Here is a 13,668-nt window from a genome sequence, read left to right as displayed (position 1 = left end):
TCCTCACTCACTTGTTCCCCACTGAGCAGTGAAGAAAGAGTCTTTTGTATATTTCTTTCCTACTTTTATTTGACAATAACAAACTGTATATAAAAAGGGAGTAGGAAGGCAGGGAGGCTATGGATCTCCTGTCTGCTTCTCCAAGCATCCCCCATCCCAAGGCCCCAGCAGGGACCACCCCCTTCCCGTCTTGTGGTGGGGTGGGGATCAACAGGCATGGAAATAGTGTATGTGTGTGTGTGTGTGTGTGTGTGTGTAGGGGTGTTGGGCGTTCTATGATGGAGAGGGGTCAGGAATTAGAGGGCCTTCCCTCATCCTCCATCAGAGCTGGCACCCTGAGGAGGGGTCTTGAGGGAGATGAGAGGGTCCACAGATATGCCCTCAGCCTATGAGACGGTAGAAGATCCAGCATCCAAAAGTGACCCAGTGACTGGCCCAGCTGAGTTCTGACCACTTGTGGACAGTGTATGCCATGCCATAACCCTGTAGGAGAGAAAGAGGTGATGGTCCCACTCAGCAAGAACAAAGGATCCTAGGTGAGGTCCCAGAAAAGAAACTGAGTACATAGAAAAGGTAAGTAGATTTAGTTTTTCTTTCTTTTGTGTTTTCTTCTTTAAAAATCATTTTGAAAACAAGATAACTCCACTGTCTGACCTGTACTCACTCCTATATGTAAAGAGCGCCTAGAAATTGATTTTTTTAAAAAGACAAAAATTGGCAAAGGAGGTGAATAGGTCATTCTCAGTAAAGGAAAAAAACCAAATGGCTCTTAAACATGATGGCCTCACTCATAATACTCCTCTCAAACTAACAAAAAGATCCAGGAAGTCTGAGAGGTACTTTGTTGGTGGGGTGCCAGACCCGGTAACACACTGCTGGTGAGGGGTGGGGTGGTGAAAAGGTAACTTCTCAATTTTGTTTACCAAGAATAGATTCTACATTTCTATCTTCATCGTGTAAATCCACATGGGCATGAGGATATTACATGCTGCTGTGTCATTGCAATAGGAAAGGGCTGGAAATTGCCTGGGTGTCCACTGATAAGTGAATAAAGTACACTATGTCATACCTTTACAATGGAAAAACTGAGTGAGGACACTATATTATTATTATTATTTTTTAGCAAAAGAGAGGGGTGTGGGAGAGAGAAGGACAGACAGACAGGAAGGGCGAGAGATGAGAAGCATCAACTCATAGTTGCCGCACCTTAGTTGTTCATTAATTGCTTTCTCATGTGCCTTGAGCGGGGGTGGGGCTCCAGCCAAGCTCTTGCTCAAGCCAAGCGACCTTGGGCTCAAGCCAGCAACCGTGGGGTCACATCTATGATCAAAAGCTCAAGCTGCCCTGGCCGGTTGGCTCAGTGCTAGAGCGTCGGCCTGGCGTGTGGAAGTCCCGGGTTTGATTCCCGGCCAGGGCACACAGGAGAAGCACCCATCTGCTTCTCTACCCCTCCTTCTCTCCTTCCTCTCTGTCTCTCTCTTCCCCTCCCGCAGCCAAGGTTACATTGGAGCAAAGATGGCCCGGGCGCTGGGGATGGCTCCATGGCCTCTGCCTCAGGCGCTAGAATGGCTCTGATTGCGGCAGAGCAACGCCCCAGATGGGCAGAGCATCGCCCCCTGGTGGGCGTGCAGGGTGGATCCCGTCGGACGTATGTGGGAGTCTGTCTGTCTGCCTCCCCGTTTCCAGCTTCAGAAAAATACAAAAAAAAAAAAATCTCAAGCTGGTGACCTCACACTCAATCAAGCCGGATGAACCCGCGCTCAAGCTGGCTACCTTGAAGTTTCAAACCTGGGCCCTAAGTATCATAGGCCAACGCTCTATCCACTGAGCCATTACCTGGCCAGGCTTCAAGGATTATTATATAAAAAAAAGCAACATGTAGCCCATGTGTCCTTCATGAGTTACTTTTAGGGTAAAAACCAGGGGTAAGGAATTAAAAAAATTTTATATTGCTTATTATGCTTAATTAAAATTTTTTTCCATTGGCTTGAGAGAGACAGGAAGTGGGGGAAAGAGAAAGAGAGAGAGAGAAGTATCAACTCATTGTTCCAGTTAGCTGTTCCATTTAGTTGTGCACTTACTGGTTGCTTCTTATAAGTGCCCTGACTGGGATTGAATCCACAACCTTGGCACACCACGATGACACTCTCTCTACCGAGCCGCCCAGGCAGGGCCTATGCTTTAATTTTTGAAGGATATTTTAATAAAATGAATGAAAGGAGTTACCTGTAAGAGGGCAGTGAGTAGATGGTAGGAACAAGACTTTCCCTTAAATATCTTGAATACTGTTTGGTTTTTGAACCTTGTGATATACATTAACTATTTTTAAATGTTTTAAGTAAAATAAGATAAAAACTTTATTTAAAAAGAAACAAAACCCAGATTTTACACACTCACCCTGAATAAAAACTAAAAAATTGTTTTTAATGATGAAAATAATATAAAGTTTTATTTTTAATTAAAAGTAAAAATTTAAAAGAGAAGCAAAACCTGGATCTTACAAGAGTCATATGAATAAACATTATTTTTAAATTGTTTTTCATTTAAAAAGGAGTAAAATCTGGGCCTGACCAGGTGGTGGTGCAGTGGATAGAATGTTGGCCTGGGACGCTGAGGATGCAGGTTCAAAGCCCCGAGGTCGCCAGGTTGAGTGCAGGCTCACCAACTTGAGCATGGGGTCACTGGCTTGAGCCCAACGGTTGCTGGCTTGAGCCCAAGGTCCCTGGCTTGAGGAAGGGGTCACTGGCACGGCTGGAGCCCCCCAGTCAAGGCACATGTGAGAAAGCGGTCAATGAACAACTAAGGTGCCGCAACTATGAGTTGATGCTTCTCATCTCTCTCCCTTCCTGTTTGTTTGTCCTTGTCTCTCTCTCTCTCCTGCTAAAAAATAAAACATAAAAGTTTAAAAGGAGTAAAAGCTGGAATGTGCATACTCCAGATAAATAAAAATAACATCTACATTTTAATATATATTTTAAAGTAGAACCTAGAATTTTGCCACTCAACTCGAGTAAAGATTATTTTTAAAAAATTAAGAGAACCTGCAAATTCTACCTAAACAAAAATATGATGAAATGACTAATTGAAAAATAAAACCTAGATTTTGTACTCCATCTCTATAAAATAAAATTTGTAAGGAAGATAAACATATTTTGCACACTTTACCCAAATAAAGGACGCAGCAGTGTGAATCGACCAGAGGGACAAGGGGCTAGAAGGAACGTGGAGCACTGGCAGCACAAGCTAGAGACACACCTCACAAGGTCCTCATGCCTCAGCCTTCCTGCCCCCCTTTGTCCTCATGGTTCCCCTGAGCAGGTGGCACGTCCCTGGGTACCCCCATCCCGGGACCCCACCTCACCTGCTCCTCTGTGGTATCATCCACATCAACATCGAACAGGGAGCCCAGGTAGGCCAGGTGGAAGATTGCCAGGGCCCCAAAGAGCAGGTTTAAGGCTCGTACCCCCAGGCCCTGTGGGGGACAGATGGGTTTGCTTGGCAGCTGGACCTACTCACTGTCTCTCAGTTCCACCTGGGCAGGGGAGCCCAGGAAGAAGCACAAAAGGGTAGTGGGTTCCAGGAATGAGGATGTCCATGGCACTGCCGGGGTAGGAAAGACATGGTTCAGATCCTCCTATGGGAGCTCAAGAGGTAAACAGGGATGAGGGTTCTGTTAGCACTGAGGGTGTCCACGTCGGGGGAGATATGAGTATTCAGACAAAGGAGGCAGAATGGTGGAACTCTGAGTTGGGGGTTTATGGTAATAAACGTCAGTTGTTGGGTGGAGGCAAATCTGAGGTTGTCCATTCTTCTTATTGCAAACAGAATGGAAAAAAAAAAAAAAGCAAATCCTCACCATGTCCTATAGGGCTCACCACTCTCCCCCGGCTTCCTTTGCTCAAGCCACTCTGGCCTCCTCGCTGTTCCTCAAATATTCCAGGCCCTCTCCCACCTCAGGACCTATACACTGGTTCTTCCCTTTTCCTGAAATGCTTCTGTCCCAAAGAACTCAAAAGGCACCTCCCTATTTAAAATGGAATCTACTCTCTCCCTGACACTTCCCTTCTCCTTTCCCTTATATATTTCCTCCTTGGCACTAATCACTAAACTATTAAACTTTACTGACTTATTTTTTAAATTTACTGTCTCCCCTATTAAAATGCTTGTCCCAGAGGGCTGAACTTTATAGCCTCTTTCATTCCCCACTGTGTCTCCAGCATCTAAAACAGTGCTTTGTGCCAGCAGATACTCAGTAGATGTTCACTGGGGACATGAATATATAGCAGGTATTTGATAAACATTAGAGAGACAGATGGCAGTGAAGAAAGGCGAGATTCTGGGCATGGCTCAGGCACCAGAAGAGGAAGTTGGGCACCCTGAGAGAAATAGAAGGTGGAGATATAAGTGACATATTTGAGGGGGTAGGTTTGGCTTAAGGTTGCTCAGGCTGAACCCTCACCAAGCGATGCTGGTGCGAACAATCTGGTGGGCACCGTTTCGACAAGACACAGGCACTGAGGGTCCGAGCCAGGCGCTTCCGGAGGACTGCGGTGGAGGAGGGGGGGAGAGGGGGTCAGGTTAACCTCAGGGACAGCGGTTCCAACCCCCTACCCAACCTTCCATCCCATCTGCTAGGCTGGGAACTGTACTCACCGTGCTCCACATAAGTGATAAATGCCAGGGACAGCAGCACCGCAGCCAGGTGGAAGCTGAAGCCCTGGTGGGGCCCCAGGGGGCAATGAGGTGAGTGAAGAGGAGGCCCTGCCACCCCACCCAGCCTCCGCCCTCATCCCACTTCACCCTGCTCACATGCAGGAGGGCGCTGGCTGCATAGGTGACCAGCACGGCTGAGAAGGTTCCCAGGCGGAGAGCATTCTTGAAAACATCTGGAAGGAGATGTGGGTCAAGAGCAGTGGCGGGATTCAGCTGGTTTGCACCGGTTCAGCAGAACCGATATCAAATTTTTTGTTGAATTCGGCAAACAAGTTGTAAAATAGCACTTGTAATCAGGGTTCTCTCTAAGGTGGGCGCCTGGGCAGCCGCCCAATGTGGAAATCACAAATTTACATTCCGTACTCTTTTTTAATGTTCATCTGCACAACAGTGTATTCTAAGCATGCGCAGTAATGTTTATTCCATCCTTAGGTGAAAAAAATTGCAAGTAAGGATGCCAATCAAGAAGCAATATGGAAATATCTTAAATAACAGTTTTATTGTTCTTTGTCAGGTATTATTTAATATTTTTTCATTAATATTTTAAAACTCTTATCTAGTTTTGTGTACTTCTTTTATTGTTCTTATTTAAGTATTAAATGCATGAAATAATAAACTATCTTTTTTTTAATACTTAAAACAGTCATTAGGGCAGAGAACCGGTTGTTAAATTATTTGAGTCCCGCCACTGGTTTTATCTCCCAAAATTCCCTCCTGCCCTTTCTGGGGGAGCCGTAGGGTAGGGTGAGGATACAGTTAACGTGTTGGAAACCCCAGGATAAAGTCTTTACAATGGTCTCGTACTTCCTTTGTCCAAAACTTAGCTCTTAAACTTCCCTCCCAACCAGCTTCTCCCACAGTCTCCCCAAGTCCAGCCAATGTCAACTCTACCCTTCCATTTCCTCAGAGCATAAACCTGAGAATCACCCTTGATCTGTTCTCTCCCTACTCCCACAACCAAACTCAGCAAGTCCTATCAGTTTCACCATCCGAATTTAACCAGAATCTGACCTCTGCTTTCCATATCCACTGCTGTTACCACCATCACCAGCCTGGACTACTGCAGTGGCCCCCTCACTGTTTGCCCCCTCACTCCCTCACCTGTCCTTACAGCAGCCAGAGGGTCCTGTTACAACACAAGTCAGCCCAAGGCCCTCCTCTGCTCAGACCGGTGTTGTAGCTGCAGCTCTCTTAGAGAAAAAGCAGAAGTCCTCCCTGTGGCCAGTGGGGCCTTACAGGACCAGGCCCCTGTCACGTCTCGGACCCCACCTCCTACCACTGGCCCCCTTGCTCTATTTCCTCCTGCTGAACTCTTACCTCAGGGCCTTTGCACTGGCAGTTCCCACCATCTGTTACACTCTTACCCCACATATTCACATTGCATGCTCTCTCACCTTCTTCAGGTCCTTGCTCAAATGTCACAGCCTCCATGGAACTTGGTCTGGCTAATTTATTTAAAATTGCCACCTCCCACTCCCATTGCCAACCTTCCCAGATCATCCTTTCCTGCATTATTATTATTATTATTATTATTTACCAGAGCATTTATCACCATCTGAACTGTTGTGTATTTTTTTCTTATGATCTGCTCCCCTCACAAAAATGCCAGCTTTACAAGGGCTGGGATTTGGGGTTTTTTATTTGTTTGTTTGTTTTTTGTATTTTTCTGAAGCCAGAAACGGGGAGAGACAGTCAGACAGACTCCCGCATGCGCCCGACCGGGATCCACCCAGCACGCCCACCAGGGGCGACACTCTGCCCACCAGGGGGCGATGCAATCGCTTTGCTGCGACCAGAGCCACTCTAGCGCCTGGGGCAGAGGTCAAGGAACCATCCCCAGCGCCCGGGCCATCTTTGCTCCAATGGAGCCTTGGCTGCGAGAGGGGAAGAGAGAGACAGAGAGGAAGGAGGGGGGGTGGAGAAGCAAATGGGCGCTTCTCCTATGTGCCCTGGCCGGGAATCGAACCCGGGTCCCCCGCACGCCAGGCCTACGCTCTGCCGCTGAGCCAACCGGCCAGGGCGGGGTTTGTTTTTTTTTGTGTCTGCAGTACCTTCAGGGCCTAGCAGATAAGAAGTAAACGTTTGTTGTATGGCTATGTGAAAGGGCCTGGGGTGAGGACTCGCCTCTCTTGGAGTGGCAACTTGGTGACTCACAGTTATTTAGCCAATAAGACATGGGCAGGTTCCAGCTTGTGACAACCTCTACCATGGACCGAGGCAGCTCCACGTTCAGTGGCTTGGACACTGTCAAGTCCCTGTGGGCACAAGAAATACAAATTCACCTGGGATCTCAACCCTTTTGACTGCTACACTTTTGTCTTGGCTGTTTCCTCCCAAGAAACACCCCCCACCTCCCCGCAGCTCCTCTAGGCAGCACCCTGTGGGACAGGATGGCCCCCCAGCCCTCCTCACCATTGCAGGTGATCCTTCTCCTCGGTGAAGCCAGCTCCCGCCAACGTGGCCGTGGCCTCGGATAGGAAGCCCACAAAATAGTTGCTGAAGTGGAAGGAGACAGCACTCTCGTAGGCTCGCAGCCACCTGGGGAGAAAGGAGCAGGGAGGGAGAGGCATCGTGCCCAGGGGCTGGCAGGACACCCCACAATGTGTCATCATCCCCAGCCCCACTCTGTAGACTTACCTTACCATGGTGCCCCTAAGGCCCCAAGGGGTCAGGAAGGCAGCAGAGAAGAAAGGAAAGAGAGTCAGAGGCCCAGGAGGCTGGCCTGAGTTGTTTGTAGACAAGACAGAAACAGTGGCAAAAAAGAGGTGCAGTGTGATAGTCGCACACATACATACACTGTCAGTTTTATGGGGCTCAAATGGATGTGTGAACTGCTCCATAATATGACATAGTCTTGCAGTCTCACATGGCCAGAGATCCAGACCCAGCCACTGTCAGAGGCTGGACCTAACAGCCCCAGACCGTGACACAGCCACATGGCCAGACAAATACTATCGGACTTCCAGCCTCACAGCTCTCTAACCTGACTCAGTGACCACAAGACACACAAAAGTCTTGCAGTTAGGCACAGAGATTGTCAAGCACCCTGCTATACACACACACACACACACAAATTGACACTCAAGATAGTCATCCTGTCACTCATACAATGGACAGTGAAAAACAGGCAGAGTCCCACATTGGAAAAAGGGTCAGTTTTTAAATCAGGCCTAGCTGCTTAACTGGGTGACACTGGGCAAGTCACTCCACCTTCTAGAGCCTCATTCAGCATCGGACACAATTAGTGGCCAGTGAGTGGCAGGGGGGAATGGAGGTCATACAATCAAAACAGCTGGATGAAATGCTACAGTCATACCAGAGGACGATGGTCAGTCCTGCAGACAGGCACAGGCATATAGGCTGTTACAACCCCTCAGCTAAACACCACCACACAGCCAGAGAAAGCAGACCAACAGGAAGAATCCAACACAGGCATGCACAGAACATGCTACAGTCAGACCCATTCCCAGCCAGAGTTAAAGATAAGTCAGACTTACCCAATGACAGCCACACACACTATCATTGACAATGGCACAGCCAGAACTCCAGTCCAACACAGGAAGTCACTGGCTGAGAGACAAACAACCCATACACACGCCTAGCCAGAGTCACGTACAGATCAGCATCACCACCCAACTCGTTCTTGTCACTCCCTGTTACAGTCAGGTAGTTTGCTTCTAATGATGAAACAGCAGAACAGATTCATACCATGTATGTAGGAAATACTCAGTTGTACACGGAGTCACAGAGCCTATCTTGGCCAAACAGCCACAGACAGACACTCAGTCTCTGTCCAGTCATGGGGTAGATGGCCAGATGGTCTCACACTTGACCAAGAGATTACAGACTGTGCCCCCACCCCCTCCCAGTTAGCCCACCTGCCCTCAGCACTTGCCCTCATTTACCTGGCTTTGCGTTTCTTGCTGTAGTAACAGAAGACAGACAGAAGCATTAAGAGACAGGTTCAGAGCTGGAGAGACCCCAGGTCCGTACCCAACCCCCTCACTGCAGGGCAGAGGCCTCGAAGGCCATGCTCACTTTCGAAGGAGGCGGTCACCGTCAAGGGGGATGAAGTACGGGAAGAGGTAAGGGCCCACACAAGTGGACAGCACAAGGCACAGCAGGGCCAGCGCCAGGCTCCGGGCCACCTTCTGCAGCCATCGGCGGCTCTGTGGGGATCAAGGCTCTATGAAGACTGCCCCGTGGCGGGGCTCCCACAGTCCCTGCCCACCTATCCACCCAGGACCTCACCAGTGGGTGACCTTGGACAGCCTGTAGGTAGCTGTGGAAGGATATCCAGGGCCCAAAGACGATGGTGCCCACGAAGTAGAGGTAGCCCATGAACTCCACGGGTGAGGGCACTGCACCCACCTCGCCCCGGTCCAGGTCGAAGCCCAGAGACACCGCCTTCATGGCCACGATCATCTGGGCCCCTATGTGTGGTGCCCGTGGTCAAGTGAATGGGGAGAGAGCAGGTCAGCATGGGGGAATGGGGAACACCAGGTGAGAGGTGGTAGGAAAAGAGGAGTTCAAGGGCAGGCAGGTGGGCAGGGAGTCAAACAGGCAGATGAGCAGGTGGGCCAGGACCGGCAGACGCCCTTTTCCAAGAGTCAGGCATGTACATGGGAAGGACAGACAGGGTGAAAAGGCATGGTAGAGACACAGATGTAAAGGGAACCCGAGGCCTACACGTCCAGTGGGGTGCACAGATGAGGGACAAAGGTGGGGAAGGAAAGACAGAGTTGGAGGTTCGGAGATGTAGAGCGGGGCAGGGAGCTGGAGCAGGTGAGAGAGCCAGGGCTTCCTACCTCGCATCTTGTGCCATGTCACAGTGTCCACCATGTGCATCTCACTGAGAAAAAAAGTGGCAGTCTTGGGCCTATGACTCCCATGGCCTCAGATTCCATAAAGGGGGAACCATAAAGGTTTGGAGAGGGTACCTTCCCTTGTTCTGTACAACCTCATAGAGGAATAATTCTTCAGGACTTCTTCCTCCAGGGGGAGCCCAAGTCCAGCCTGTCCTGTACAGTCTTTAGAAGGAACCTAGTCTCCCACATTCCCTCCTCCAGGAACACCTCATGCCCTTCCTATCCTGGACAACCTCTGAGGAGCAGCCGGGGCCCACCTGCCCTCTGCCATCAGTGTGGGGACGAGGGCTCACATCCATACCCCATGAGCAGGTAGATGAGGATGGTGACGGAGAGGAAGACGCCGCGATGGGAGGAATGTCTGCAGAGGAATAGCACGAGGTAGCACAGGAGGCTGAGCAGCACAACCCAAACCATGTGCAGTTGGAAGAAGTGGTAGAGGCTGAAGAACCCGCCTGCTACGGTGCTTGCGTGCTTCAGGTAGGATGGCAACCCTTCAGGTGAGAGAGAGAGAGAACAGGAAAGGGAAGTTGGGCGGGCTGGCAGGAAGGGAGGGCAACCTGAGCGGAGGGCACACCCTGGGCAAAGGCCTAGAGGTAGGAATGTGGTGGGATTGCAGGGGGCCCAAAAGAGGTGTTGGGGAGCTGGAGCGGTACAAGGCCTGGGTTTAAAGAAAAGGAACACCTATAAAGGACATTCCAGAACCCTGGGAGAAATGTATCAATTTGTATTGGGTAATATTATTGCATACAGATGAAATTTCCTCTTCTTTTTTATTATTTAATGAGAGGATGGGGAGGCAGAGGCAGACTACTACTTGTGCCCTGACTGAGATCCACCCGGCATGCCCACTAGGGGGCGATGCTCTTCCCATCTGGGGCCCTTGCTCTGTTGCAACGGGAGCCATTTTTTAGCACTTAAGGCGGAGGCCACAGAGCCATCCTCAGCTCCTGGGGCCAACTTGCTCCAATCGAGCCATGGTTCCACAAAAGGAGCAGAAGAGAAAGAGAGATGCGAGAGGGGGAGGGGTGGAGAAGCAGGTGGGCACTGCTCCTGTGTGTCCTGACCAGGAATTGAACCTGGGACTTCCACATGCCAGGCAGACGCTCTACCACTGAGCCAACCAGCCAGAGCACAGATTAAATTTCTTGAGGGATGATGGTTGAGGCTGTGGTTTTGGGGGAAGATGTCCTTGTTCTTAGGCGGACACACACTGATGGATTTGGGGTGAATTGCCATCAGGTTATTCAAATGATTTAGGGAGAGATAGATAGATAGATAGATAGATAGATAGATGATAGATAGATGACAGATAGAACAGGCTAATGTGGGAAGATATTGACAGCTGGAGAATCTGGTAATCCATATATGAATGCTCATTGTATTATTCTTTCAACTTAATTCTAGTAAATGAAATATTTCAAAATGATAAACCTAAGGAAAAGTAAAACATCCATTTAAAATAAAAGAGAAAAAAAAGAAAGTGCAGAACCTTTGAATTCAGATATCTAAAATTCTCAGCATTCTATAGAGACCTTGGGAACTTGAAATCTTATCATTTGGATATGGACTTGCTGTGATTGTGGAATCACTCCAGAATTGTAGCATCCAGAAATCTTATCATGCCCTGATTCTAGAAATATAGAATGCCAGCATTTTAGAAGCCTAGAATGGGAGAATTTTAACTTGTCAGATCGTCAAACCCTGTAATATGGTACTTTGGGATTCCATAACCCTTAGAAACCAGTATTCCACAATCTTATATCCTTGAGATGTAGACATTTCAAGATCCCCAAATCCAAGAACCTCAGCTTTCCAGAATCCTAGAACCCAGTAATGACGAAAGGCATGGCTTAGCATCGTTGGACGTGGCTTGGCGTGGTGTGGCATGGGGTGGCTGGGCAGAATAGGATGTGGTGTGGTAGAATGGTGCTTGGCCTGGCGGGATGTGGGGAGCTGGACATGTTGGTGTCTGGCTCAGCATGGTAAGATGTGGCGGGATAAGGTGTGGCTTGGTATGGATGAATGTGGCAGGTGTGATATGGCCTGGTGTGGTGGCACATAGTATGGCAGGCACTTACCGAGCCTCCAGAAGAGGCGGCAGGAGAGGCAGATGGCAAGGAGCAGCCAGATCTGGTCAAGGCCCTGCTGGGCAGTAGGCAGGAGACAGCCCTGCAGCAGCTGCTGGAAAAATTCCTGCCGGCTGAAGGTGGCCATTGCAGCCTCCCACGGATGGATGGACAGATGGATAGACCTGTCAAAGTGGGGACACAGAACTGGGATGTCCATAGGGCAGACCATGCTCAAGGAAGACTTGAATACTCAGATTTCAGTTTGGGGCTGTTCAACGTATGGAAATGCATGGTACTGGGGGCTGGGGGAGGGTGTGAGTGTCAGGTACATCGGACTGAGCCGCCAACTGTGTGTGTGGGGGCGTCCTGGGTGCACACACACAGATCTTGACCTGTGGTGAATGAAAGACCTGTGTTTCTCCTATGCTGTGCGGAGTCGGGTCTGATGGGGGAATGAATGGTGTGCATTCCAGAACAGCAAATGAAATGGGGAACGTCTCTGATTTCCAAGGTAGAGTCACTCTGTGTGGAGGGCAGAGAGGGAGATACTGTGACATTTGGGGGCCATGTGCATCTCTCCTTGTACGGATGTGAGGGGTGTCCTGTATCCCCCGCGTGCCTCATCTCACCCCCACCCAGCCACTCCTGACCACCAACAAAGCCCTGCTCAGGCCCCAGGGCTTCAGGGAGAAGGTGGTGGTGGTTCGGGGCAGAGAAGAAGCGGGTGTCTGAAAGGTGATGGAGAGGGGACCCCAGAACACGCGCTGCAGATCAGTGCGGGGAGGCCGGCTCAGTATGGGAACGAATGTGCCGTGCGCGCACTCCTGTGACTTACCTGGCAGGAAGGAAGCTGCGGTCCCGGGGGCCGGGGACGCACCGCCGCCGCCACCGTCGCCGCCTCCTCCCGGCAGCCTCCCCCGCAGGCCGCAAGGCCGGGACCAGCTGCGGCTCCCAAGGCAGCGCCGCGAGCGGGCCCTTTAAATCCCGGGGAGGCCCGGCTGCCCAACTCGGCCAATGAGAAAGCAGGAGCGGGGCGGGGCCGGCGGAGGAGGAGGGAAGCGGGAGGGTCGAGGGAAATGAGGAGTGGGAGGTTGAGAGGAGAAGGGTGCTCGGGGTTGTTTGCGCGTACCAGGTTTGCGCTCGCACCTTTCCAGCTGTGAGTGGTGCAGCCCCTGAACATTCCTGTCCGAAGATCTTCTCGCGGACCAAGAACAAACTTTCCTAATCGTCGGATTCCTAATCCTTGGAAACTGAGATGGGAAAGATGGGGGAGGGAGGAGGGAAAGCCCGCTCACCTTGACTGCTTACCCGCGCGCGTCTTCTTGACACTGTTGTGTCTCCGTTTCACAGATGAGAAAATAAACCGAGGTCTCTTTTTTTCCCCCTCCTTTGAGGGAACGAAAGAAATTTCCAATCTTCCCCACTCCCAGGGATTGGCCAGAAACATTTGTATTGATTGTGTAATCGCGGAGCGCCGATTAGGCGCCTGTGCTTCTCCTAAGGGACTCCTTGTGAGCACTTGGCTGGTGGTTGAGAACTTGGTTTGCTTGCTTAATTCCCCGTCCCTTAATTTTCGTCCTGCATTGAGGGTGACCCCAGCAACTAGTGAGTTGTAGTACGGAACACCGATCGATCCGGAGCATTTATGAAGCTTTGACAGCGTCCCCAACAATATTGGACTCGATCTACACGAACACAGAGGATTTATGCTATACCTGCTGCCTGCCTCCACTCTGTCCCTAGGCTGATGAAGGGCCTATTTTTTTTTCCCAAAGGAACATTTGTGCACGTACTGAATACTTAGCTGCGATGTGGAAAAGAGAAGGAAGCGTAGGTGAAGCTGGGATCCCACTGTGAACTGAGGAGCTAAGGAAAACAGGTTCTAATCAGATTAGTACCTGCCTGTATGGAGCTGGGCAAGTCATGCCCACTCACTGGGCTTTAGTGCCCCTTTCTGTTAAACAAAAGAATGGGATTAGCAGTTCTTTGCTTGGAAATACATGTGGCTATTGAAG

General features: G+C 50.1%; 1 protein-coding gene across 6 annotated transcripts; it reads right to left on the bottom strand.

The window, feature by feature from the left end:
- Positions 1 to 108: 108 nt before the first annotated feature.
- PORCN (porcupine O-acyltransferase) lies at positions 109 to 12,885 on the bottom strand. 6 transcript variants are annotated; one of them, XM_066250055.1, is made up of 15 exons: positions 12,489 to 12,883; positions 11,663 to 11,835; positions 9,883 to 10,075; positions 9,522 to 9,565; positions 8,965 to 9,146; positions 8,752 to 8,882; positions 8,619 to 8,636; positions 7,351 to 7,365; positions 7,126 to 7,251; positions 6,868 to 6,968; positions 4,810 to 4,886; positions 4,654 to 4,717; positions 4,460 to 4,545; positions 3,362 to 3,472; positions 109 to 483 (listed from the first exon to the last, which is right to left on the bottom strand). In XM_066250055.1, exons 2-15 carry the CDS (start codon positions 11,796 to 11,798, stop codon positions 382 to 384), a joined length of 1,386 nt encoding a protein of 461 aa, XP_066106152.1. In that variant the 5' UTR covers positions 11,799 to 11,835; positions 12,489 to 12,883; the 3' UTR covers positions 109 to 381. The 6 variants fall into 6 exon arrangements, with proteins under 6 accessions (XP_066106152.1, XP_066106157.1, XP_066106153.1 ...); XM_066250057.1 differs by lacking the exon at positions 109 to 483 and adding an exon at positions 2,497 to 2,880 and having other exon boundaries at positions 12,489 to 12,884; XM_066250058.1 differs by lacking the exon at positions 109 to 483 and adding an exon at positions 2,497 to 2,877 and having other exon boundaries at positions 12,489 to 12,884.
- Between the last annotated feature and the right edge of the window lie 783 nt (positions 12,886 to 13,668).

This window comes from Saccopteryx bilineata, chromosome X (assembly GCF_036850765.1).
Source record: "Saccopteryx bilineata isolate mSacBil1 chromosome X, mSacBil1_pri_phased_curated, whole genome shotgun sequence".
NCBI classification, from domain to species: Eukaryota; Metazoa; Chordata; class Mammalia; order Chiroptera; family Emballonuridae; genus Saccopteryx; species Saccopteryx bilineata.
This window is presented reverse-complemented; position numbering and strand designations above follow the sequence as displayed.